The sequence below is a fragment of the Lathamus discolor genome, chromosome 3 (assembly GCF_037157495.1).
Source record: "Lathamus discolor isolate bLatDis1 chromosome 3, bLatDis1.hap1, whole genome shotgun sequence".
Classification (NCBI taxonomy): domain Eukaryota; kingdom Metazoa; phylum Chordata; class Aves; order Psittaciformes; family Psittacidae; genus Lathamus; species Lathamus discolor.
In genome coordinates this window covers 27,788,018-27,815,486 of record NC_088886.1, presented here as the reverse complement: position 1 = coordinate 27,815,486, position 27,469 = coordinate 27,788,018, and the positions used below count along the sequence as shown (strand labels likewise).

Here is a 27,469-nt window from a genome sequence, read left to right as displayed (position 1 = left end):
TCACAAGAAGCGTTTCAGTTGAGTTATTAAAGAGCAACATTGTCAATCACAATGCTAATAACAAATGCTAAAGAAAGTTGAGTTTAAATACAACATTATTCATTCCTTTTTTGGGGGTTTCCAGGCTCATGTGGATTTATCTGGTGATTTCTCTCTTCACATTGCTCAGACTGGGAACTGTTTGAGTCAGGAACTGTCTGTCCTGTATAATGCCAACTACGGTTATGCCGTTCTAGCAAATCATAATGATCTGGGTTCTTTTCCAAGCTTTCCTAATATATCTCAAATGTGTATATATATCATCCTGCCACATCCTGAGGGATCCAAAAGTAGCTTATATGCTTTGTTCCCTGGATGTAGCCTATTGGAGTCTGGGACAGGCAGGGAAGAAGTCGTGAGTGGAGGGACATCAATGGTACACTGCTCAAGGACAGCAGCCCTGCTGTTGAGATGATGAGACATATCCAAGTCCTTTTAGGAAGTGTTGCAGTATTTGACAAGACCAATAAACACAGACCATGATATTGAGAGAGCATCGTATTGTTCCTGGATTATTTAATTATTATGTGTATATCCGTTTATAAGTAATTCTTACTTTGAACTCAATCTGCCTTCCTGCTTGCAGGAAGGAAGCTCTCACTTCCCTTCCCCTCCTTCCCACCCTTAGTGACCACACCACTCCACCCACAGAACCTGGAAAAAGAAGTGCCAAGTCCCAAGACTTTGGGCAGCACAATTATTCTCAAACTGCAGAATACCATTTTGAGTGGGACAAAGACCCAGACTGTGGTTGTTCTGTTGCCTTCGGTAGGGCTCTCCTGCATAGAGTGGCGGAGGTTGTCCTAAATACCTCCCATGACTCTGTGCATGAATTATTTTCAATACTGATTGCTGGGTATGGGCTATCTCCATTTTCTAGCACTCAAATGAATGGCGCAGGAAAATTGCAAAGGTGTGCCTTCCACCCACCCTCTTCCATCATGTCTGCACCACACTCTTCCCTGAGAAAATGTCTTTTCCGTGGTCTAAGAAACCATCTTTCTCTGAAATCCTGTCTTCACTTTAAATCTATCTGCCATATAACATCTTCAGCAACAATCTGAACAAGGCAGCAAGCCTTTTGTATGTTTTGTGTGCATGCAGATTTTTTTGTGTCTTAAATATTTGTGTGTGGCATTAAGGACCTTTTTCAAAAACAGAGATCTTGTGGCTCGTCTTTACTTAGAGTCCTTACTAGTATCTTCTGATACACCTTTCTTGAAGGATAATAAGAATAAAGTAGCCACAAATTAGTTTCCTGAGAAATAGCTTCTGTGCTTTAAATAGGCAAAATATCTTAATCCATATTAATCTTCAAACAGAGGAAAAAAAGGTAATTAGCTCAATTGAGAGAATTGGTTTAAGCTGTACGAGCAAAAACTGCTATTTAAATGGTAACAATTGCACTGCCACCAGGCAGCTTTATGAGGCATCCTACCACAAAATCCTTTCATGTTGGGGCAAGGCTTTAGGCACAGGTTTATCCCATCTGAGGAGCTGAGAATGACTAGATAAGTTGGTTAGATGATAGCTGAATGGTTTGCATTTGGGGCTCAGACTTCATATGATGATCACTGGCTAGCAGCAGTAGTAGAACTGGTCTCAATGCAGGCTTGGGAGCCAGTTTCAAGCCTTTCTAGATCTTTTCATGTGGTCCAGCACCACAGTGACCTTCAGTAGCACTGGATCTTTGCCAGCAGTGGTACAAATTGCTCTTCTGTTGACTGAGCTTCTGTGTCCCACTTACCAATTAGGTGGCATGTGGGAGAACCTTCTCTGCAGCTGAGACCAGGAGCTTGTTTTGACTTATGTCCTTTCCCTTTGGTGACAGGCCGCTGTGCCCGCTGTGGAGAGAATGTTGTTGGAGAAGGGACTGGCTGCACAGCCATGGACCAGGTCTTCCATGTGGAGTGCTTCACCTGCATGACGTGCAACAGCAAGCTGAGGGGTCAGCCTTTCTATGCAGTGGAGAAGAAAGCCTACTGTGAACCCTGCTATATTGTAAGTATCCATTCTTGTTTGCAGCATGATTTTAACACACAGACATTGGAAACATTGATTTCTTTTACCGCCATACAGTTGCCTTGCCATTAAAACCTGACAATCCCATGGCAGTACTGTTGGCATCAGTTTTTCCATGCTCTTTAGAGCACTGATCTTTTCAGTTCCCTGGATGAATTTTGTTTCCTTGTCTAGCCTATCTCAGAAATGGGGAAAAAGGCACTTTTTGTAATTATTTGAGCTCTGTAATAAGGAACAGACTATGTAGTGATCTTAAGCATAAGTGTTGCTTTCAGAAGCTTTCTGTATAGAGAAACCTGAAACCAAAATGCTTACAGACTGTGGTGCCCACTAATGTTAAGGAGGTGAGATGCAAGATAGCATTGAAACTTCTAAAAATCAAGACTTTTGCATTGTTTGATGGAAGTCTTTCTACTGAACTAAGGGTCTTTGGATTGGATATATTTTCACTCTTACCCTCAAATTTCATTTCATGCCTACGACAAGCTTTTAAAGCGAACAATTAACAGTTGCTCTGAGGAGCTGCACCTTTTAAGAGGCTCCCATAAGAGCTAGTTGAAACCAGTCACAGAGTTGCAAATTAAAGAAACATCACATAACACGCCTGAGGCCTTACCTTGGTGTGACCTTAGCATACAGTACATAGGGATAATAGATGTAATTTAGAATAAGAAAAGCACTGAAACATTCTTAAAGTGTTGATATCTCTCTCTCTGAATTTCCAATTCACAGTTCTTTTTATAAACACTGGGCCTGAGACAGTTCCAGAATTGGATTTGCACTTCTGAAAGTAAAAATTGGTGCCTTTCTTGACTTTTCTGTCATTCTGATAGTAGCTAAAGCAGCAATAGATATGTCTGAAAATGCCACCAATATTCCATTATTCTTTCTGTTTCTGCAGAGCCTTTGATGAAATATGTACAATGACAGTGATACATGGGCTTTGTTAATTGGCTTTTAAAAACTAAATGATCTTTTGATGGAATATGTGCCTTTTAAACCGGTTCCATTTTTGTTTGCACTAAAATGATTGCACTGTAAAAAATTTAAGGTTAATTTCATAGCAAGTTGGACCATGTGCAAAGCACTGCAGACTTCAGGAAGGTGCATTCATAGTATGATTGGAGCAACATTATATAACTGGAGTTAAACATTTCACTGACTTGAGGCTGGAATTCAGTTCATCTGCTTGCAGATTGATAGTGACTTTTCCTCTTTTTCTAAATCAAGCATGCATTCTTCACCACTCATCTGCTTTAGTTTTGGAAAACATCTGCATTAGCCACTATACTAATGGCTTAAGATTATTTAATCCCATTACTTATACACTTCATTAGCCTGAGTGAATTGTTGGCAAGGGTTCAGTAAACTTCCTACACTGAAAGATAAAAGGATACAAAAAGGAAAGGGAGAAGGATTCTGTTCCTTCAAATTTATCTTTTACCTATTTAAGGGATAAAGGAATGGTAATTGCCTGGTTGCATACACGTTTTTACATTCTGTGGTACGGCTTTGCAGCTCCAAGTACAGGGGAAAGAGTAAATGTTTAATAGCTTTCTTTTTACATAACCAGAAGGAGCCTTTGAATGTTTATCCATGCAGTCCACAAAAAAACTTATGGTTATGGACTTAACCCAAAACACGTCTGGATCCATCTGCTGCTGCACATGCAGGGGAAAGGATGGCAATGCTGATGGGGCTACGCATGTGTAGCTGGACAGCTGGTAATTTGAAGGGGATATGGAGAGCAGGAATCTGGCAGTCTCATGCAGCAAAGGGAGGAAAAAACCCCAACGAAAAAAGCAAAACCACCACCCAAGCACACATTAAACTCTTAAATTTGGAAGAAACAAGCACTAGGATCCTAAGTCTCAATACCCTTCAGAAAGCTCAGGATCTCTGCTGTGCCGAAAGCCAGATCTACAAGGGATCTAGGCATCTGCCATGCTATTGGCTTTAGGCCTGAGGAATTTGTGTCATAGAGCATATGTCTTATTGATTTTTTGATGAAATGAGGTCTGCATTAGCTTCAGTAGGATGATAAGAACCTAAGTACGCTGAGGGTCTGAACTAGGCTTGCAAATTTTTCTTGCAAATGGATTGGGGGCCCTTAAATTGCTGAGGCACAATAAGAATGCTTTTGCCTTTAGATGTGTGATGCTGTCATACTGAAGTCAATGAGAGTTAATGACCTGCTTAAAATCGAGCCTGTGCTTAAGGATTTTGCTGAATTGTGGCCTCTGAATTTTTTTTTTTTTTTGAGCTTCCTCAAATCCCATTATCAGAAAGTGACTTGGACACTTGAAGCCCTAGTTCTCTAGATCAATGGGACTGAAGAACCCAGACATAGATTCCTGTGGACATGAATTCCCATGAAAGGTGGAGCCTGTGTTACTAGACCAAGATTGCACAGCTAATCCATGGCTGTGGCCAGCTGAGAAAACAGAATTGTCAGCTGGTATAAGTCTGAGTAATTTAATGAAGCTTGTTTACTGGTCTACCTAATTCACACTGATTTCTAGCACACACCTCCATTTCCCCAAATTCCAAACTCTTGACCTATTATGCAAGCCATTAGGCCAAGCTGCTTCCTTTATATAAGGAAAATGAACTATAATATTTGCCTGGTCATGACATAGATTCATACATAAATTCATGAATACTTTGATTTTGTGGGGTTTTTTTTGTGATTCCTTTGTGTGACTTGTGGACTTCTGCAGAGAAAAACTATGCACAAAAATAAAAATACACATTTTTCAGCAGTTAGAATTGGCTAATCTTCTCAGTTTATTATGTGGCTCTTCTTAGTTGTGGTGGAGTGAAGCCATAATTAAGATTACTGCAAAGAGCTGTATTTAATTACTGGTTAGTCAATACCAAGCCTAAATAGCCTGCAGAAGTGTTGTTTGCTTTTTTTTGTTTGGGGTGTTTTTTTGGTTGGTGTTTTTTTTTGGTTTCTGGTTTTATTTATCAGTAACCCAGCTAAGATGAAATTCTCCAAAAGTCTGAATTAACATTTAAGGAGATCAGTCACTTATTAAATATACATATATATAAATATACATATATATATATATTAAATATACATATATATTTCCTATATATTTTCATATATATGTATATATATGTATTTCCTAATGGGAATTTGAGTACCAGAGTTAATTTCTTTCACACAAAATTCCCCCCACTCAAAAGCTAGTCACTGTTATTTCCTGTTACATCTTATGAATGCAGTGAGTTCTGTTGCCAGTGTGTTTGCTGGTTTTTCTCTGCATGCAAAGATTCTTTCATTATTGATGTTATTTCTAAAAGAGTACCAGTCTTCTCCATTAAGACACTTCTGCTGAACTAAAAGCAACTGTAAAAAATAAAGTGTTAATAGGATACAGATGTCTCTTAGTCATTACGACAGTCAAGTAACATCTGAAATAAATATGATAGGGTTTCCAGTGTAACCAGTGTAGTGCTGTACACGTGACAAATGCTGTGTCTGCAGTATGTTAGCAGTATACTTTCCCCCTCCCTTACAGGGCAGATTACTGAGAAAAAAACATTCGATTTGCTTCCTCTAAGTAGCCAAAGAGATTTTATTGCTGGACTCATTGCAGAGAAAAGGTTAAGAGTAATATCTGTAGAACCGTTGTTATGAAAGATTGAAGAGCAAGATGTTAAAGCAGTGCCAGCTGTCTGCTTTCCAAATACTGTATTATCATAAGGACTGAACACAAGGCTAACCAGACACACCAGTCTGGCAAGAGTGATGCCGCTGTTTTGTGAATGGGATGTTCTTTGATGTCCAGATGACTTTCTCTGGGGCGTGGAAATTTTCCTCCATTCTTTATCCCCTTTCCTGGCAGTCTGGTGGTTGGCAGTTGGAGATAAGCTCCCTGAGCTGAGGGCTGATAGGTGCCGAGTATCGGCAGTTAGTGCAGAAAGCAGCAAGATCCTGGCCTCTGAGGGTTTCTTCTGTCATGTCCAAATTGATGTGACCCACCTCTGGGCCTGAGGGTAGGACCATGGTGTGACGGAGAAGGGGATGAGAAAGCAGAAATAACTAACTAAGCAAAGCAGAAATAGCCAGGACAGATGAAAGGCAGCTGGGAGAAGTGGTGGGCTAGAAATGATGAGCAATTGAAGGAAAGGAAAGAAACACTCATGTCTATCTGTCTAGCTAGAGTGGGGGAAGATAGTGGGTATGCTCTGCAGTGCCCTATGGAGACCCAAGGATCGAGGTTTCCTTTTTCTGCTGCACATTGCAAGATACAGAGAACATGAATCCAAAGATTACTCACAAAGATTTTGCAGGATAAGGTCCATTTTTTGGTAGTAATAAGGCTGTGGAAGTGCTTGAAGGGAGAAGAATTGTGCCGTAATCACTGCTGTTCCCCAGATCTAAATTTGGGGTCACAGTGCTCCATATTTTTCCCTCTGATGATCTGTTTTGTGAGGAAAAAAAAAAACAACAAACAGATCTTCAAGGTTTCTCTCTTTGACTAGCTTCTAACTTTCTGGCCTATCAGAGGCTGTAGCTCTATAGGAGAAGATAGATCCGACCAGAACACAGGAGAAAAGCTAGTGTTTTAGGAGATGGTGTGACTACAGCCGTTGGTACCACGGTGCACCCTTGGAAAGCTTAAATTTGCTAATCATTCTGAAATGCTGGTGTTAACTCAATTTGTTCTCATTGAAATCTCTGGTAAAACTGCTATCAGCTTTATTGCAACTGGTACTGTAAACCTCACCCTGTGCGCGCACATGAGTATGGTTGTTTGAAAGCTGTGCAAGAGCAGCTACCTCCAGTACATATGGTTTAAAGTGTAAGGTTGATCCCTGCAGTAAAATTACTTCTATTTTTAAAAATAATTCTGCAATTTGTAAGCAGAGATTACAGCACTAATTTAGCTACCATGTAACAACTTAAATTGGACCAGAAAAGAGAAACTATAATTTAAAGATTTTTTTTTATGATACAAGTTTTCTTCTTTTTAAAGTAAAAAGCCCTTTATTCTTGTTTTTGTCAAGCAACGTATTGAATTTGAGAGTAATTTATGGAAAGTGCTGCCAGCATGGTATTGTGAGTGTTCCACAATTTGAATTTAAACTGCTCAATGGGATCATTAAGACTATTATGCCTCCTTTCCAAAGAGTTTGAATTCAAAATGACAACTGGAACAAAAATATAAAATAAACTAAAGAGAAGTCACGCACTCTTTACGTGGTGGAATTTTTCTGCCCTCGAAATATTTCATTGAGATCAATGCTCTTCCTCAGTGCTCTCCTAGAAAAAAGCTGGTGTTGCTAGTTTTAGTTTGGTGCTCCTGCATGAGTCATCATCAGCAGGGAGCTGAACCTGTGTGACCCATGGATCTAAAAACACTAAGTCTCCGCTGCTGTAGTGGAGAGATGCAGCAGCAGGCTCATACCCTGGATATTTCTTACCTACAACAAAAAGTGTCTGTGGGCATAGCAGGCACAAAACAGGTCCGGAATTTTGGTTTGATAAATGCATGTTTTAATCCTATTCATTACTAGCTGTGATAATTTTGCTAGTCTAGGAAACTTCAGGGGAAAAAAAATCATGGCAAAAAGCCTGTCATTCCTAGTAAAACTTATGAAAAAAATGAATAAATCCCTTAAGAGTGTAACAGCCCTTTCTATTAATACCACCCAGCAACCGTTGATACGAAAAATACAGATGCAAGCTGGAGGAGGAGTGGTAGCCATAAGCTCAGCATTACTGCTTTGAGTGATAAATGGTCTTGTTCAGTCAGGGGATAAAACAGAGGAGGATGGGATGCTATTGCATAAGCTGCACCTGGAACTTCCAGGAGTCCAAGTCTAGGAGGTACAAAAATGTGTGTGTGTGAGAGAATATGTCAATGAAGCAGCTTCTGTCAGAACTGGGATGAATGCTGAACTCAGCTGACCCTCTTGAAGCCTGCATCTTTTTTCTTCAGTGGCCTACCAGCTGTTATAGGGGATGGGTCATGCCTCTGATTTTGCCACTAGACAGGAGGAAAAGGTTCCTTTGCAGGGGTACTGGGGTCAATAACCTCCCTTCTATATACTGGAATTATAAAGAAAGAGAAAGCATACCATGAGATGATCAACTATGCTATATTGGAACTCCTCTGTGGCGACTCAGAGGCTCGTATCGAAAGAGGACAAGGCCAGTTCATCTTGCTGTCCAGCAAGGATGGGTCAAGAAGTCTACAAACCGAAGAGCTGGATTTTTTTCTCTTACAGCTTTGAAGACATGAAAGCATGAGCCCTGCCAAGAGTTGCACTGGACTCACCTTGACAGAGGATTCTTTGAGGCCACACACACACACGTATGCTGAGGGGGACTTAAGAGGATGCAATTATGCTTTTCTCAGCGCAGCAGCATGTGCTTGGTTAACTGGCACAAGTCACTTGATGGGATTAAAAGTGTAGGGCACCCTATTTTCAATCTACAGTAGCTGTTGGCCTTCATGGTGGTGTCTGTTGTGAATGCAGCTGATTGATGTTGAAGTAGACAGGCAGAGCATCAAGCCACAGTGTAACTGACTTTCTGGAAAGCTGAGCAGAGTGTTGCTTCACAGGAAGACCAGCTGTGGATTGTGGAAGTAAAGTATCTTGATGCTGCAATGATAGCAGTGTTATGAGGGAGATGGTTTTGGAAAGGTTGCTGTAGTGTTGGGCAGCATCTTAATAGGTATTTCTGTATTGGAAAATTGGGCATGAAGTGCTGATTAACTAGTTCAGGGATGTCTTGGTAGCTTGGAAATTTTGCTTGGGATGAATGGATGGATCATTTCCCACTTCTCTCTCTTGTCTATGTCTAAGAATGTGTCCTTATTAAATGAAGAGTCCTCCTCCACACCTGGACATTCACAAGGCTTTTGTGATGGCTTGCTAGAATCCAGATTTTTCATCCTGCATGTGTTGGCAGCCATAACAAGTTGAACTGTCTTGTCTCTGCCTTTCACCTTTCATATTATGCATTTTTCATATTTGATTATATGAAGCATTGATTTGACATGTATAATCTAGAAAAACTGTACAATGGGAAACTTTGTGGCAGGAATTCTTTATGTAGCTCAGATAAGATGATATTGTGAAGAATCAGCTGAATTTCTTGCCTCAGATGGTGAATTCCACTGACCAACTGTATATTCTTGGGTAGAAAATAGTCTCCGTTTCTGCTTGACCAGTGGGATTTTAGCTAGGATTTTATGGGCCCTGGCTATACATCTGATGCATCAGACCACAATAGAGGGGATGATGAAGTCATTTAGCAATGACATCAATTTGTGCATTGAGATTTTCCTTTAGAAGGTAGCCCAGCTCTTGTCTGCCTCTTAAAAACTAGCAGAAACAGTTTGCAAGGAAAGAATGAAGTCTTATGCACCAGTATCTTTGTAGCGGCTGGAAAATCTTCATCATTTGTGGTCAAGTATAGATGGGTATTAAATGCTAAGCCACATCTAGTGTTTGTAGCCATTCATCTCTGCTCTTCTTTCAATTGTACTTCACCACCTTCTCAGCAAACCATTTGCTGCTTTCACCCTTTGCTACCTGAGTAGCATCTAGAGATCCTACTGTAATAAACTCTTATTGTGGTGTGTCAGTGAATGACTGGCAATAGCCTCTGCCTCTAAAACCTTCCTGGTAAACGGCAGCAAGTAAAGGAGAAAGGCAGTGGCATTGCCTCCATATACTGCAGATAGAGAACTGACCCCAGTATGATTAAATGCAGTTTTAGGGCATGGATTTCCGTTGCTGGAAGCCTTCAAGGGCAGGTGGAGCAAACATCTGTGAAGAACAGTAAAGATCTAGTCAAGCCTTCTGTAAGCAAGGGCAGAGCATTTATAGGGATCTTTTCCAGTCCTGCTTCCTCCTCTTCTGAGCTCAAGTGACCTGCCCAGGACCACAAACATAGCCTGCAGTGTACAGCTCAGATTTTCCATGTCCCAGTATTCTGCCTACTTGCAGTTTAGCCTGCAAAGATCTTCAGTGAAGGGGCTACCTTACTTTTCTTTCCCTCCTTGAACCACTGCTGTTTAGGGACTGGGTATGAATATGAAGAGCACCTGAAAGCTGAGGACTTTTGGATATCCTGGGAAGGTGGGAGGTACCATGACAGTGTTCCCTTCCATGAAGTCCTATTGCTTCCTTGTTAACCCTGCATAGTTATTTGTCAATTCAAACTGCTGAAGACCATTATTTTAGGAAGGCTGTGATTTATTTGAAACAGGGCCTGTAATTTAGGTGTGTGTTTCTGACAGATCCATGTATTATTGAGTTTTCTCTGTCCTTTGTAATGCAGTGATGTTAAAGTGCTGCGGAGTGTCCAGAGGTGCAAAAATCAGATCTCACTGGAATAAATATGGGGTTAATACTCTTAGCAAATCCTTTTGAATACTTTGCACCACTGTTCCTATGCTAGCAGAACTGCTGTTAAAGCATAGGCCTTGCAGCCAGGCTATGATACAGGCCAGTAACAGAGTTGAATCTGTCCTGGAAGGGGTGTGTTTGGATAATAGCGGATATCATTTGCCCTTATCAGCCTTTCAGAGAACAGAAAATCTTGTCTCACTCACCCTGTGATTCCAGATGCCCTCTTACTTTCATCCAGACAGTGATTTGCAAGCCCAAGTGCCAGGGAGCTTTTGCAGTTTGCCGCTTCAGCTGTCTCCTTGGTGAAGCCATACTCCAAGGAATTAGATCTGGCAAAAGCTCAGTCTGTGAGTCGATCCTCCCTCTAGCGTCCTGTCTCTGTTTCTTCATTCCAGGACAGCCTTTTGCATGCAGCGCTTGTTTGCAGTAGAGGAAACTGTTTAACTTGCCACCACACACACGCACAAACCCCACTGGGCTTGGTAGATTTCTGGTCAGAAAAAAACCAAAATCATGCCAGTTTAGGGAAAGCTCAACAAGCATGAATGATGACAGGAGAAAACGTTTATTGATTCTAAGAGTATGGTGAGTGTTTGGTGCTCATGGAGGGTCAAAGCAAATTGCAAGTATGTTGTTTTTTCTCAGCTGTGTTGATTATAAAGCTGAGGGCCAAGTAAAATATTGACAGAAAATGTAAATCATCCACTGGGGTATTCTGGGCAGAAGGAAAACCAGATTATAGCTCAACTCTGGTACTGTAGCATTTGCTGGGAACAAGAAATTATTGTGCTCTGGTAGCTAGCAGCTTTCACAGGAGCAGAGAGCGTGTTGGTTAATGTTGCCAGAAAGACCCGTGGTCCCTGTGTTTGTGCCCATCCCTGAGGACCATCCATATCAGTTGAGGCAGCAATGGCACCATGCACATCAGTGAGCTTAGAGCTGGAGGGATGTCTGGGTGGTTTAAAATAAGTGATGAGATTCGCACAGCATTGCCCCGGCTTTTCCCTAGCTGCTGTTTCCTGACAATTGTTTGACGTAGAAGCACCATGTGGGTTTCTCACAGCAAACTGATGCTGTAACTCTCAAAGCAGATTTACCATGCAACTCTGAGGCAGTGCACTAAGTGCAGGGAATCAGAACTGCTGGCAATCTTTGTGCTGTTTTCCCATATTTCCAAAGGCTTTTGTTGTTGTAAAAAATGGAGCTTTAGGGGGAGGGAGGGTTGGGGAACAAACCAAGAACCTTCGTGACATCTTTGATTTCAGGTATAAAGCAGGAATTCAATAGGCTTCTTCAGGCACTGTAGGAATCTGCTTCTGCAAATGCTGAGGACTGGAAAAGATCTTTATATTGTTTTGATTTTTATTGTCTTGCTGAAGTTAATCTGCTAACGTGACAGTTTAATGCTGTGGCTCATTGTGTTTACACCCTTGCTTTTGAGTCTAGCACTAAATGGCCTTCTGTTGTTTTCAGATGCACATGTTACCTAATGCTCTTCGTTTAGGTAGTTTTTCAGGCTACTCTGAAAATCTAAACAAATAATGGATATGGTGCCCAAAACCTAAAAGTTGCTGCTGTCCAAACCTGGATATTTTCCCTTGCTTGTGAAGGGTAATGTAGATAGGGGGAGGGGGGAGGAAAACAGTGTTGAAATGTAAATTAACTTCCAGATATTATCAGGGATTGGGATTTTAAGTATGAATATTCCATTAGCTCCTGACAACGTAGTTTTTTGTTTAAGGACGTGTTTGAACCAATACACCATCTTGGCGTTCCACCAAGAGAGGTATCTGTGTAAATGCAATCTGTGTTAAAGCCAGACAACACTTTTAGAAATTTATTTAATATTTCCTACAGCAAGCCATCTGTGACTGGTCATATTTTAGGAAGCAAATGAACATTATAGCAATGTTCTCCACTCTATTTGAGTAACTTCTAGACTTTTTAAATTAAATGTGCTGCCAAATATTTATGTTCTGTTGTGAAAAGAAAAATATTTGTTTGACATGCTAGTCTCCCTGGCAATTCGCAGTTGGTTGTTCCTCTTAGGAGCTGTGCTTTTCTCATGGGTTGCATAAGGCGAAAGAAGGATATGGGCATCCCTGCAGCTGCCTCTTGGGCTCACTTCTTAGCAGCAAGTAGTGGTGGCTGTAATACATGATGGGACTTTGTGGGGAGGAAGAGAGGCTGAGCCCTGGGTCCTTGCATGGAGGATGTAGTGTGTGATGGGGGCAGGTTGGGGACCAGGTTGTCCCTGCTGTTGGCATTGGTGGGTTGGATGGTCATGGAGTAGCTACTGTGGCAACTGCAACACTCCTGCCAATGCACAAAAGGCTCAAGAGTTCCCAGAAAAGCCAAACCACTTTGCAAGATGTCTTCCAGTGCATCTGCCACAGGCACTGCAGCCATCACCAAGGCAACCAAGTTGCCAGCATTTAGCGGCAGCAAGGCAGAAGGAAAAATTAGTGATGGCCCAAGTCATGGCTGGCAAATGCTACTGAGCCAAAACTGCCCTAATGGAGCTGAGCTCTGCTCTAAGTAGTATATGCTCTGCTTTTAGCAATAGTTTTCACAGAAGTATTTTATCCTCTTCCACAGATTTATGGCTGTCTTAGGCACTCTAGGGTAGTGAAATGCATTTGTTCAAGGGCTCAGAAATTGTTGTGATTCTCTTATTACAGAAAGGTAAACACCTAAAATATCTGAAACAGTCCTGAAATAGTTAATTTCATTTTGGAAAGGTTCAAATATTGTCAAGTCCCTGGTGGCGTAGCACCAATTTTTGCTCAGTATTCATTTGGAATAGTCCATGTAACTTGCCTGTATTTACAGCCTTGGTGTTATCACAACCAGCAGAAGTCCAGGTGAATCGCCAGCACATAACATGTACATATGGGTCTGTTATCTGTAGTATCACAACCATACACAGAATGTACATATTCTCAGTTCTATGCTGGAAAGAGCCCCTTGCAACATAGAAAGAAGAGAAAGCAGTCCTGATTTCCTCCAGTGCTTCTGACAGGTTTACTTTCACTTTGGCATGGCAATAAGATTAAAACTTTATAGCAATATCACCTCCATCCAGACAATCCAGACAATAAAAAAACAATAAAAAATCATAAAACCTCTTCTTTGTGCTACTTAGATTTCAAACTCTTTTATAGAGCTTCTGCATCTCTTAATAAAATCCTTAATTCATTTTGAACATTTTATTGTCACTTTGGATAAAAGTTTAATCAGATAGAATTATTGCCCTTCTAATATTCCCCTAACCTTTGCATTTTAGACTTAGACCGTATCAGTTAAATTTTAAAATCAGGTTTTTTATAGACTTGAATGTGCCCATCTCTGGTTTAGAGGGTAGTTTTGTACAGAAATGCTGTAGTCTGTCTTGAGGTCATATGAAAACTTAAAAGGCTCTAATGTGAGCATTGCTCACTTTCTGCTGAAATCTTGCATGCCCTATTAATTACTTTAATGGTGACATGATGCTTTAAGGGAGTTCTTTATTAATACCACTAAATCTTTTTTTATTGTTGTTTAAACACTTTTTCTTTCCTTTATGTGGATGTATTTAATCCCTTCTGTCTTTAAAATAAATGACTCCACATGAGGTGTTTGACATTTCCAGTTTGCCTTCTCAGGAGGGCTAGAGGAGTAGTTTACTCCCTTGCCTGTAATGTCCATATCCCAGCTGAGAAGTGCACATCTGTACTTGTGTTTGTAATCATGTGTTAAATTACTGGGAGGGAAGCAGTTTTTGAAACCTGGTATCTACCTTTCCAGGAATAATATGCAGTGAACTTGCTTTTACTGTTTTAGAATGTTGAGATTTTAGAGGTCAGTTTGGCTTTCTTACTGGAAAGTGAAGCCCTCCCAGTTCAAGAGAGGACTTGCTTATGTTTGAGCCTTTTCCTAGCAAGTAGAGCACATTGATTTTCTCTCCTCAACCTGAACTCTTTAAGTAGTAGTTTTCTGATGTATAGCATTCACTATACCAGTTTATTTATAGAATAGCCCTTTTACTGCACTAGCTACCTGGTAAAGTATTGACAGCCATGCCTGCAGTTGGATTTTAGCCTAGCAAATTTTGGGTTGGGTTTGGGTTTGGGTTTTTTTTTTGTGATTTTCAAAATATGTATCTTTGATCCATATTAATTGCAGATTTTCTTGGTCTGGGGAAGGGAAACAAGGTATATATTATATACCTTGCTTATATAACAAGGTGTAAATATATATATATACACACACACACGCACACCTTGTTCATATAACATGTTGAATATAATATATGATATACAGAGTGTATCATATATTATATTGAGGACCTGAATAAACATTTTTGAAAATACATGACTGAGAAACTTGATTTTTTGGGTTGCTAACCCACTCTTGACAATGAGACTTGAACTCCTGTTACTAAGTAATCTTATTCTTCAGTCACTCTTGAAAGTTGCCTCTCCAGTAGCCATTGATGGTGCTTTCTCCATGGGCCTCTCACACGTTTGATATCTATAAATAAATTTCACTTTCTCTTGAAGAAATCACCATGGATTGTTGAAAAGCTAACTGTGAAGAGGTTTTACCAATAACGACTAGTCTTTTCTTTGGTAAAGGGACAGTGGTTTGAGGCTGGGTTTTTTTTCTTTTGTATGAGGGAAGTATGAAAATGTGTGTTATGCTGTGGGATCTGTCTCTTGACTTCTCCGCTCCCAGATGGCTTCTGGCTCCTAAAAGCACCTGTGCCCAATTGGCTAAAGGTAATGCTTTCTGTGCAGCCTTCCATGCCCAATGTATATCTGTACATACATACAAACTTCCACTGGAAGAATCTGGAAGCCTGAGTTTGGTCTGAAATGATTTGGCATTTGCCTGGAAAAGGTATTTCTTCCTTTCATGGACCTTTCCTCTGGTTTGTCCAAATTGCTCTGGAGTTACCAGTACCACACTTTGCAGTCAAGGGGGCAAAGCCTTTTGCTCGCAGTTGCTATTTTGATTTTGGGAGCAGGCAGTATACTCATGCACTTACATGGTACTGAATGCTGCATTTTTCATTTGCAATTTTTGCTAAATGGCACCCTTTGTGTTTTAGAATAAGTAGCTAATTAAATGGCAAGGCTAAGTGCCATTTGGTGGGCCACAGGTGTAGAGTCCCTCTAGATTACCCAAGGAATCTGATCCTGTAAATCGAATTGGTCTAATGTATGGGGCTGCTCTCACTGATCCTGATTTGAATGTTTTCTGTGATATTAGTGGGAACTCAATCAGACTTCTGGTACCCAAGACAACGTGGCTAATGAAAGTGTAAGAAGCATAGACTCCATCTTATAAAGTAATCCTCTTGATTATGTGAGGAATCTGGGATGGCTTCATTAAAAGAGTTTTCATGTATTTTAAAGCAGAAGATAAGTAAGGAGGATTCAAGTGAATTTGAGTGGAAATTCCGTAAGATAAACTGAAAAGCTAAACCCGTGCTTTTTTTCTACCCTTTAAGCTTGTGTTTCCTTCACTTTTCCCTTGTGGATACCTTGTTTATTTTTTAAATAAATAATCATATTTTAAAGCAGTGTAAATAGATTGCAAAGTGTGCTCCAATGGGGTGGATAAATATATTCCATCTGCTGGGGAGTGATTATTGAATAATTCACCAGTGGCAATCCTAGGAGTGGTTATCCATTTTCCCCTCATTCATGGGGAATTTTTTCTACTTCCCGTAGGAGCTCATTATGTTTTCTCTGTACATAATGTTTAATAATTTTCAAAATCTGGCACTAACCCTTCCACCTACGGATTCTTCAATTTTTCCAAAATATTTGTGCATGTGGATGCTTGTATGCGGTGGCAGAGGAAGATATTTGTTTCCTTTCTTCCTTCTTTCTTTTTTTTTTTCCTTTGTGCTGAGGGAAGGTGAGCATTGGTGTATGAAGTGAGGCAGGGAGTTGGGAGACAAATATCCTTGTGTGCAAGGGCGTTTGTTCCTGTGCAAATGGTGGATGGGTCATATTCCTGCTCTCACCCTTGTACTGGAATCAGCATGACTTCAGGGCTGTGACAGCAGTCAAGGTTTAGCTCATACTTCAACATTTATAAACAAAGGAGTGAGAAGCAAGGAGGAAGAGTAGGGCATGCATTTGAAGAGCCCTGTCTTTTTCTCAATGTTAGGAAGACTTTTTTATCTTCTAAGGGACCAAGAGTAAGCCCAATGAGCCTGGCTTGTGGAGAAGCAGCAAGCAGTTACCTGATAAAAGCTAGAGCCGTATCCCATCACTGGAAAAATTGCCACAGATATGTGGATTGGTGGGTCTTGAGTCTGACTCTAAGGGAAAATCTCAGTTTCTCCTGGTAGCTAGCAGACCCAAAGGCCTCCCGTCTGGGCTTTAAGCGGGCAGGGAGAGTGACTGGGAGGAGGGCTGGATGGGGCTGGCACATAGCAGGAAGCTGAGCATTCAGCAGCTGGCACCTCCTGATGAATCCCATTTCAGCAACTTCATGTTCCTTAACTGCAACTGCATCACAGGGTAGGAGGTGGAGGGACCAGCATCCTGTCTGATCACCACTGCCTGATGCCAGAGGCCGAGGTCCTCTGGTCAGAGCTGGGCTCTACCCCAAGGCTGGAGGCAAATGTTTGCAGTTAGAGGACAATCTCTACTTTGGTGTTAAAATGTGTAATTAGCCACAGGAAATTCTTTCTTCAGCTGATGAAGATGGGAAGGTAAAAGTGTCCCTTAATGCTTTCACTGTTTTTCTGGGGAGTCGAGCTAATCTGGCTGCCCTCACAGCAGGGAACAGCATTTCTGTTCCCAATCAGGTGATGCTCTCTGCTGTTCTCTTGCACATGTCCAAAAGGCCATGCTGTTAGCCAGAGAGAAACAAAACTGTCCCTGAGAGGCAGGGAGCTGTTTTTCTTCTCTCTCCTTTTCTTTCACATTCCCTGTAGGCATGTGCAGACTGGATTTCTGCATAACAAGAGGCTCTGTACTAAGCAGCAGCAAGCAGCATTTCCCTGGGATACAGAACAGCCCCTAACAGTTTGGGTTCAGCTGTAATTTCTGAATGATTCTTGACTGGGAAACTCTTCCTTTTGTAACTCAGTTTTGTTGGGGTTTTGGTTGTTTTTTTGTTGTTGGGTTGTTTTTTTTTTTGGGGGGGGGGGAGTGGGGAATAATAATTGGATGTGAATTAGCAGAACCTTGAATATGTTGCTTGTTTGTGAAGAATGGCTTTTCTTTTTTTCGCAAGACACTTCCCAAGCTCATATACCGCATAGCTCCATCATAGTCAAAACTATGGTCAGAAAAACGCTGCTTCTGAGTGATTCCTATGCAAAAATGAGTTTTGCTGCTCTCAGTCTAGAATTGAAGACTTACAGCACTGAGGCCGGTACTGAATCTGGGCTCCCTTCTCCATTTCATTTCCTGCTCCAGACGGTTGGTAATTTTCACTCCTAGTAATGATCCTCCAGGATAGAAGAGGGCAGGGAACCTAATATTCAGATGAAAAAAACTGTGGCAAGTGACCAGATTGAATATGAAGTCCTAGAGCAAATGAGCAGTGTGTTCAGCACTACAGATGTACAAAGCAGGAGGTTATATCTTGCAGAGCAAGGGCTGTGAAGGTAAGGCGAGGTGTGCTGGACAGCACGCCAGCTGCAGGAAAGGTTGTGTGAGCTCAGGATTTGCTGGCCTGCTCTAACTTAAATTTCAAGAAACTGGAAAAAAAATGGCTGAGGACTGGAAAGGTGTTTAAAGGATATTGGCTGGAGCTGGGGGAGTACATTACTGCCATGCTGACTCTTCCATGCCCAAGGTTCATACTTACATTAGCAGTTCTCCAGCCATACGTGAAGAGGGTTGCCTATGTTCTGCTTGCAGACCTCAACTGCTGGCAGTTGGGGATGCCATTTAATTCTGTGCTTGTTGATGTCCTTGAGCAGTCCTCAGTCCAGGACTGAATATTGTCACTTGAAAGCAGCAGGGACTGCAAGCTTGGTTCTCTAGAAACCTGAGCTCAGGATGTAGGTAGAGATATTTCCATCCTTTTTTTCTTCTTATCCACATGTGTTGTCTTTCCCCCCTGGACCTTGCTGTCTTCAGGTCTCTGGGTCCTTCTTTTTGTGTGCATTTCCTATTACTGTGATCCAATTGCTGTGTTTGCCATCTCTGTCAAGCACATTCAGAGTGAGAGGGGAAGTGGCTGGGTCAAATGACAGGTAAAGTCCGAGGGCAGAGCTGGGAAGATGGTTAGGCTTCCCTGTACCCTATACCACACAACCTAAGAACCATTTAATGCTGCTTTTTCTGTAGCAGCACTGCTGGCAGCATCTCTGCCTAAATGCACAGTGAAAGCCTTGCACAGAAGACTCCCACCGCAGGACGCATGCTCTTGGTACCGACACAAAGCCTGTCTGCTGAGCCGTAATGCAGTGTAGCATGTATTACAATGTGCATTTAAGAAACTGTAGTTGCCAAATGTTTCTGTTTTTACATAAAGCTATTCCGCAGAGATTGTTATCTGATTTTTCTCTGGTACTAAGAAGAGTGGTTGAATCAGACAAGAGGCCTTGTGGGTGGAATACATTATGTCCAAAAATCAATCACAAGGTAAGGTAGGAATAGAATTGAGTTTATTTACAGTCCATTGGCTTTTATAGTTAGCACCATTTATTAGAGAAGATGAAAAAGAAGAAGAAAATTAAGCAGAGGGCAGGGAAATGTTTCTTTGTGATATTTTTGTGCCTGGCAATGAAAAGAGATGTGTGTACGAGCTGACAATTTATCTTCTGCCCTGAAGAGAAATTACTTGTTCTCAAATGGGCATGAAATGAAATAGTGCAGAACACGATCGGAACTTTTCTGAGTAAATGGGTCAATTTCCTGTCATTCTCTCAATAATTGTATGTAGAGCACACTACGCTCCAAACACTGGCAAATGTGTTGTGGGTTTCTATTTTTTTTTTTCCTCCTGTTATTTTACTCCTCTTGTAAATGGGTGGAAAACATATTCCAGTGCTGGCACTGTTATAATCAGCTTTTGCCGGTGGCTAATAGCAGTCCATTTTCAGTGAATGCTTATTACCTCCAAGCAGTCCAAGACAGTACATAATAACCCAGCACTGTGTAGACTAGTACCGCTAGGAACAAGACGTAGTTATAGGGACTCTATTGCAAATGCCCCATCACAGCAGGAAATTCACTTGTCCCTTATCTTCTCTTTCCTAATTGCAAAAGAAGCCCCAGTGCTGTAGCTGGAGGAGTCTTGTTTGCCTTCTGAAACTTTCTGGTATAGTTAGGGGCTTTCTGACTTGCTATCCCTTAGCAGATTGATGCATTTTCCTCTGCTTACAGCAGACCTCACTGTTACTGAGGGGGCATGGATTCAAGTCAGACTCACTGAGGACTGAGCTGGTAATTTTACTTTGGCTGTTAATTAAAAAGAAAAGCAGTGCTGTAACAGGGATTCAGTGGGTGATGATTAGGGCCTCTGTGGCAGACCAGGTAAATCTCATTGCTTCAAGTTAGTAGTGAGGGAGCTTCATGGGTGCTTTTGAACCTCAGTCTTAGGAAAAGAGGGAAAATGTTACAGGGTTGGCTCCAAGGAGCTGGATTATGTCTGTGGGATGTATATCTGTATAAATCGCAAACCCTTGATTTTAATAACTGTCATCCCTCATAACTCCAAGCTAAGCAAGACCTAGACTTGTCCAGCCCACTACATCGCACATAGCATTATGCTTTTACTTGGAGGTTGTAGGAAAGATAAAAACACAATCACAGCCTGATGAAGACTGCAGATACCTGAGCTGATGCATTGTATGGTGGGACAACACAGCCCTGTGAGAGCTAAAACCCGTCACTACTTCTCCAATGACGTAGAGACATGTACTCAGTTGTACAAGAAATGGATTTCAGCTGAAGATGGTTGGAAATTTCTGTTTTCATCCCAGTTATCCCCCAAAAGGAAAATCTTAATCACATTTTGAACGATGGAAACTAATAGCCTTGAAAGGAAACCCCAAGAGCAGATTTTTCTTTTTTTTTCCTCACTAATAGAAAGCTGCTTCTCAAAAGTGCGTGAGGATCAGACATTTCCCATGGAAACTTTCCCTTAGGAAGGGAAGTCAGGGGCATTTCTGAAATTTTAAACAAAATACTTTTTTTACCAGCCCTAACTGCAGCTTTTCAGAGAATACCCCCTAGAGTCAGTGTCACCTTCATTCCGTGTATGTAGGACAGGTTTCATTCCAGTGCAGATTGAATTGAGTCACAGCTTTAAAAAGCCTATTGAAAGTCCTCTCCCCCCGACACGAGAGTAGGAAAATGGCAGCTTCTAGTAGGTATCTAGGAATGGAGAGATCTATTTGTCTTTTATGTATCCTCTTGATGCAAATGAACTGGAAATAAGGATACCCACAGGATAGATCTTAAACTTCTGCTATGAGGAGAAGAGGGGAATTCATGTAGCAAGCCCACTCCATGAATCAGCAGTTGCTGAAGTATGTTTGCAACTGCAGGATGGCATTGGCCCTGCTTGGCTTATGTGGAAGGCTTCAGACTCTGCAAGTCATGAGGAACTGGAAGTAAACAATCTCTGACCTCTGTCAGCAAGGAGCATGGAAGAATGCGTGCTGTTTATTCCACCTGTCTTTGGAAATGTGCAGCTCTGAAGGACTGATTCAGAAGACAGTTATGCTCCTTCTCTTCAGAAGACAGTAAATCTGGAATAACTCAGCTGCAGGGGATAGGGTCAGCCCACTGTAAAAGCCACTGGGAGAATCAGGTCAGAATTCGGCCGTGCTGCTGCTTCCACCAGAGAATAAGGTCTAGTGACTCTTTCTTGGAGCAAAATACGAAAAGATCAAGAGCAGAATTAGTCATTTTCCCTGTGTTACATAACAATATTTTAGCAAACATTCTCTCCCTGAATGTTTAAATGCATTGCTTGAATAATCGCAAAAGACAATGTGGTAATAATATGTTCCTTATGTGTTGGAAGCAAAGCACTCATTCTGGTTTTACTTTTGCAAGATGTATTAAACTACTTAGTTTTTGTTGATGTTTACACACAGGGTATTGGGGGGGTGTGGTTTGATTTTTCACTGCTATTTCTTTAAGGGAGCACTGGGGTGGGGGTTGTCTGATTTGGAGACAACTGGATTTCTGTTAAGTGTGTCTAATGCTTGTGGTGGAATTCATCCCAGATAACTTTATCTAGCGACATGCCATGTTCTTGGTCTGACATGCGTGTCTCTTGGGAGTGATGGTGGAGACTTGTTGGTACCTCTCAGGGAAGAATATTTTAACCAGCCCTAGCTAGCACTCTCTTGCAATCACCTTAGTGTCGATGTCACTTTTGCTCAATGTATTTAAGGCAGGCCACATCTGAGTACCTAGAAAGTAGGTTTTCCTCCACCTATGGCTCCCGCATGGCTTGGTTGTTTAGTCATGCTCTAATTCACTCTCGTTCAGGGCTGGCTCCACCAGAAAAAGCAGTTCTGACTATTTACTTTGACACAGCCAGGAAAAGAAAGTAGAGGTGCAGTATGCCCAGACTGTTTTATGAAATGTATGTGGTTAGGAAATGGGCCCTGAGGACAAGTGACCCCGGGCTCTGAAACCTCTTCAGCTGGAGAGCAAAACTGCCCTCTTCTTGAGGTGTAGGGGAGACGTGAGTGGAGAGGCTGCTTTGCATGAGGTCTTGTTGCACCTCCAATTAAGACCAGCCTGCAGAAAATACCCTGGGATGTGCAGGGCCAGAGAAGGGCATGAATTGCTCATTAGGAAAGTCTGGGTCAGGACTGTGCCTGTCCTCTCATCACGGGCTCCCAACCTGCTCTGACTCCCCACTTGGAAAAGCACAGGGTTAATACTGTTGACTGCAAAAAGGGTGTGGAAAAGGGTATAGCTCCATGGGGGATGTGTGGTAGACACCACAATGGGCATGACAATGCTGTAGGGGTGAGGCTGTATGGGCTGCAATACTACCTGAGGGGAAAAAGTGGATTGAGGTGTGGCATGATTTATTTGTCTGGCCGGCCAGGAGAGGTTCTTATTGTCAGAAATGGATTTTACTGGGCTTGAAACTTGGATTAAAAAAATAAGAGTCTATGTTAGCTCCAGACAGAGATGCATCCTGGAATCTTGGCAACTGTTTCACTGCTGGCTTTGGGAGGAAATTTTGGCTTTCTAAGTTACAACATGACTGATATGTTCTATTTGTTTTTTGAGAAATTATTTTTTTTTCATACTCCCATGACTCAAATCCATTTGAATTTTTCCCTTTGAACCATGTGTTTGTAAGCTCTGGCTTGCATAGCATTGCATTTGATATTCTGGGATTGGGCAGTGGAGGACAGAGTGTTTTTCCACTGCTACCACAGCAGTCTTTAGCTCAGTGTTGCAAAGCACAACTTTTAGCACAATTCACCACACTCAGTTAGGCTCTGACACTTCGCAGGAGGAGAAGGCACAGAGGTTTTGATCCACCAAGACCAGCATTACTGAAGAGAAACACTACAAATTGAGGTATAGGCTTTGCCTCTTGTACTGTGGCATCTGTTTCTGGCCTAAAAAGTACCACCTGCATGAGTTTTGCTCCTCTTCTGTGCTTAAGCAGGGTCTGTCCTTTAATTACATACAGGGGGGAGTCTTCTTCACCCACCTTCAGGCCCTTCACACAGTCCCACTGACCAGAGCACTGGTCTGAGATGTAAGACATTTAGGGCTGATTTTGAAGTGAGAGTTGGAAGGCAGCTCCTAGTCTTCCCCCCCCTGCACTGCAGGGTGCAGATGTTTGATGTAGGCATCCCTTGCTTTCTCCTAGGCAAGCATTTCTTCTTTGCACAGGTAAATATTTGCTGTGCAAGAGGGAAACAGGTGAAGGAATTGATGCTATCACTGTAAGGTCAAGCTGTTTGCTGGAGAGAGGACACCAGCTCCAGGCACGCTCTAAACCACACTGCAGATCCAGCTCTGCAAACAAGATGTACAAGGGCATGTCTCAATTGTGACTTGCCACCAGCCCTGGTTCTCCAGCCAGCATTGAACAATGACTGCATAAATGGCTGTGTGAATGCCTGGTGATGAAAAATGGAGGGGAGGCACCTCAGGGACTTCATTTGAAAACTTGCGTGTTTTCCCTTCCTGCCATCTGCACCAGCTCCCCACGGGCTCCAAGAGCTGAGTCTGCAAGATTATTTGCTCCCTTACATGCTGTTATGGCAATTGGGCAGGTCTAGTGAGGCTTCGCAGGACATCCTCCCAACATGAGGATCATCCCCACCAGGGTACTGCCATGGTGCTGGTGCCTGACGGGAACACAGCCAGCACATCTCCTGATGCCCCAGAAAGAGCTGGAGTCCACCTTGCTTTCTGGGAGCTGGGTTGCTGAAGGGCTAAAAGGGGTAAAGAATTATTTTTGGTTGCTGCTGTCAGCTGACCTGGCTCTGCTGCACTCATATAAGTGTGTAGCATTTTCTCATCCATGCTGTTTCTTTAACATATCAAACAGCTGATATTTTTGCAAGGTTTCCCTAGCTCTTCCCTCCCTCCCCTCTTCTTCTGTCTCCAGAAAATAATACTGCTATAATCCAATTTGACTCAGCAGGATCCCTTTCACGCTGGCTAATCCCCATATATAGGCATCAGTCCAGGGGGGTGCACCAGAATGCTGCAATATTTTCCCTAACATTTTGTTTAACCAGGATGACATTATTCAGACAAATTAATTCCTCCAAGACGTAAACTTGTTCTGACTGAGTGCTGCAGCAGGCTCCCTGAGAGCAACAAACCATGATCTGACATCTTAACAGCTCTCCACACAGTCAGGGGGAGTCTTACATAAAAGATCTTCAGCTATGCTTATCTTCAAGGTGTAACTGCCCCTTTCTGTTGATAGATTTCTTTTCCAGCAGGTTTTGGTAAAAAATACCTTTTTTTTTTTTTTTAAGAATTGAATAGGATCTAAAGCACAAGCCGTTTTGGAAAATATACTGGCACATGAAAACAGAGGATAGAGACTGTCCAATCCTTTGGAATCCTTGCCGAAGATTTAGAAAATGGGGGTCTGTATGTATCACTGTTCTTCAATTATTCAGTGGGTTCATCTTGCATGTCTGAACTAGCATGTACCTACACAGGATTTACAAAGTTCAGATGCACATGTAGCTGATGTGTCATCTGTATGTGCCATGGCAGCGCCTGTCAGAAGGGGAGAGGAAAATCTAACCAACCATTCACATATCTGCCAGAAAGAGGGAGCTCCTGGTGTTTCACGGGGAGGAGGTCCCATCATGGGGAAGTGGTCTTGTGCTACTTTTGCCCCATATAGGGTATATAGGGGCACCTGTGCCCCTCTGACACCATCTATTTGGGGTGGCATGGTTAGGCTGCTAGAGCTGCATTCAACACTAAGGTTTTCTGTCTACATGCTCCCAAGAAGTTTTCCTGGTGCCTGAGTTACTTGTATTCTGTAATTTCTGGGCTCTGGGACCCAGCTGGGAAATTACTTTTTCCTTCTCTTACCCAGAGCATTGTTATGTCTGTGTGGGTGCCTTCCTTCCCCTTGGTGCTTTCCTTAGCTCCTAGATCCATAATCCAGTAGGTCTGTGTGCTGGCCTCAAATGTGTCAAAACTGATGAGAATGCCTTAAAGCAGAAGGAAGGAAATGAGAAATCTGGTTAACTTAAAGTAGCCGGGGCTAAGCTATCTGAACACTGTTGTGGGTCCACTTCTCACAGCCCTTCCTCCTATTCTGAATTCTTTTGCTGCCTTATGTCTATTTTTGTTTTACTCAGCCTGAGTTGCTTCACTATGCCTCTGTGCCCTCAGAAGTGGGTTGATAATTGTTCATTGCGACTTCCGTGGAGTAACTTCAGAGGGCTTAGCTGACTGGATGGCCATAGTCCTGGCGTGCTGGGAGCTCATCCTAGCTGGATTTCTCTTCTACACCTTACCATCCCCTAGACTAGCCAGAGCAGCTTGCGGAAAACACGTTTTCTTCTCTACAGAGGTGTACAATTGCCATAGTGAATTGTTGGAGGCTCTTAATATTCCACTTTACCTTAATGTAGTATCTTCACCATTGACTGAAACTGAGTTAATGTTACAGCAAGTAAGTGTAACATCCAAAAGACACTGAATAATTAGGAAGGTTTATAAAGTCACAGCATACAGAAATTGAGTCAGATGCACAAAACTTCCTTAAATTAATTTCAGAGGTTCCCCTCACTCTGTATCAGCTATTCCAGTTACTTCCCAGTTTCTTCTTACATCTTTCTCCTGGTTCTGTTTGTGAAAGGTCTGGCATTGGGAATGTACTTTCTTTTCTACTGCAGTTTTCTCTTCTGGGGGATTGTCAGTCTCCAAGCTCTCTCTATGCTTCCAGTTCTAGGATCATCTCTGGTGATTTTTGTGCTCTTTCTTTGTTGGAGAAGTTGGCTTGACCAGGAGCTTTGAAAGTGTTCTCAGTCAGACATGCCTAAATGCTACTGTTGCCTACACAATAATAACCGGAGTCAGGTTGTTGCTTTCCAGGGGCTTGTCAGAGTGGTTAGCAATTTTATTTATTTTTTCCTGCGTGTAGAAAGATAAAATACTTTTTCCTCCTGTTGGAGCAATTTTTAAGGCTTTCTACAAAACCTTTTATACACTGAAGTGTTTATTTCATATAGATATATGGGGTAACTACCACATATTATACAAACCCTGAAATGCCATTAAATCAAACAGCTTGTTAATGGCTTTTGCTTAAGACTCTCTGTGATGGTAACCAGGCAGCCTGGGATAGGCAATCTGTCCCTCAACCACATCTTTGGGACTAGTGAAACTGTCCCTACAAGAGAAACCATGTCAAACAGCATGGCTGGAATAGATTTTTAGTGTGGTACTGCAGAGCTGTTATGTACGAGAGTATTTGATGCTTATCTGTAATGTGTTATTAGCAACAAAGGAAAAAATAGCTGCTGATAAAATTAGTGGATTGGTAAGATGAAGATGCTGGACTCATTTGAACAAAAATGGCTTAATACACCCAACTGTGAGGCCATCTATCTGTCCAGGAACAAGGCCATCATCTTCTGGAACACCAGCTCTACAGCTGGAGGCTCATCCTGCAAAGTGGCATCCTTAGGAAGAAGCAGAGCTTTCAGCACAGCCAGCTAAGGAAGCCTTCCAGTGTTGTGGTAAAAAGGGTTGATACTAGCCCTTGCAAAAGATCTCTGTGTAAAGACTGGGGAAGACTTAAGTTGAAGACTGGTTGAAGACTTACCAGTCCGGTGTTGGTGAGAGAGTAGAATCCCCTGTCTAGTCTGCTAGTCTCCATCTTTCTCCATTCCTTCAAGGACACTGAAAGACTGAAAATCTTGGAGGAAACAGCCAAAGGTGAGAGGAAAATACTTTAAAATAAGTTTGGACAGTTTAGCTTCTCGAAGATGGTGTAATGTGATGTATAAGGTGATATACTGGCTAATAACAAACTTATACAGTGGCGAAAGGCAGAACAATGGTGGAAACAGTAGCCAAACACTCACAATAGAAATGAGACAAACAGTTTGACAGTATGACTGGTTACTACTGGAACAAATGACTAGTAAGCGTAGTCTGCATCTCTTGATGCCTTCAGATGATGCCTGGACACTGTCATGGAAGTCTTGATTTACTCAAACCTGTAAAGCACTAGAAACTGCAAGTGAATCAGTTGCCAGGGATTCTGCACAGAAACAATGCTGTGATAGTGCCAAGGACCTCACAAACTGGATTTGGGATAGAAGAACTGGTGCCTTGTTTTGGTTTTTGTCACGTTCCTAAAAGAGAGTGAGAGTCCAGGCATGGGAGGGAAGATGGGAAGCATGCATATCATATGCTGGCAAGATCCCTGTGTCCCATGCATGGCACTGGCTAACATGTTCCTTCTGTTAGGCCCCTGCCATGGTAGGTCCAGATGTCAGTAAACCTAGTTGATACCACTGAAGAACAATGATTTAGGGCTGCTGGAGATTTGTCTGCCTTTGTTCAAGGAGCACAAGAAAAAC

At 42.1% G+C, this 27,469-nt stretch overlaps 1 protein-coding gene across 9 annotated transcripts in view; it reads left to right on the top strand.

Moving 5' to 3' along the window:
- Positions 1-27,469, top strand: part of LPP (LIM domain containing preferred translocation partner in lipoma) — a 353,102-nt gene that overhangs the window by 291,062 nt on the left and 34,571 nt on the right. For 8 of the 9 annotated variants that reach the window (XR_010611484.1, XM_065674286.1, XM_065674285.1 and 5 more), the window contains one exon: positions 1,871-2,040. Coding sequence is in view for 8 of the 9 variants with exons in the window: in XM_065674286.1 (XP_065530358.1) it covers positions 1,871-2,040 (170 nt within the window). In the remaining variant the exon portion in view is untranslated. Of the gene's footprint in view, positions 1-1,870; positions 2,041-2,793; positions 3,013-27,469 lie in introns of those variants that run through there. The other variant, XM_065674291.1, reaches the window with a different exon arrangement.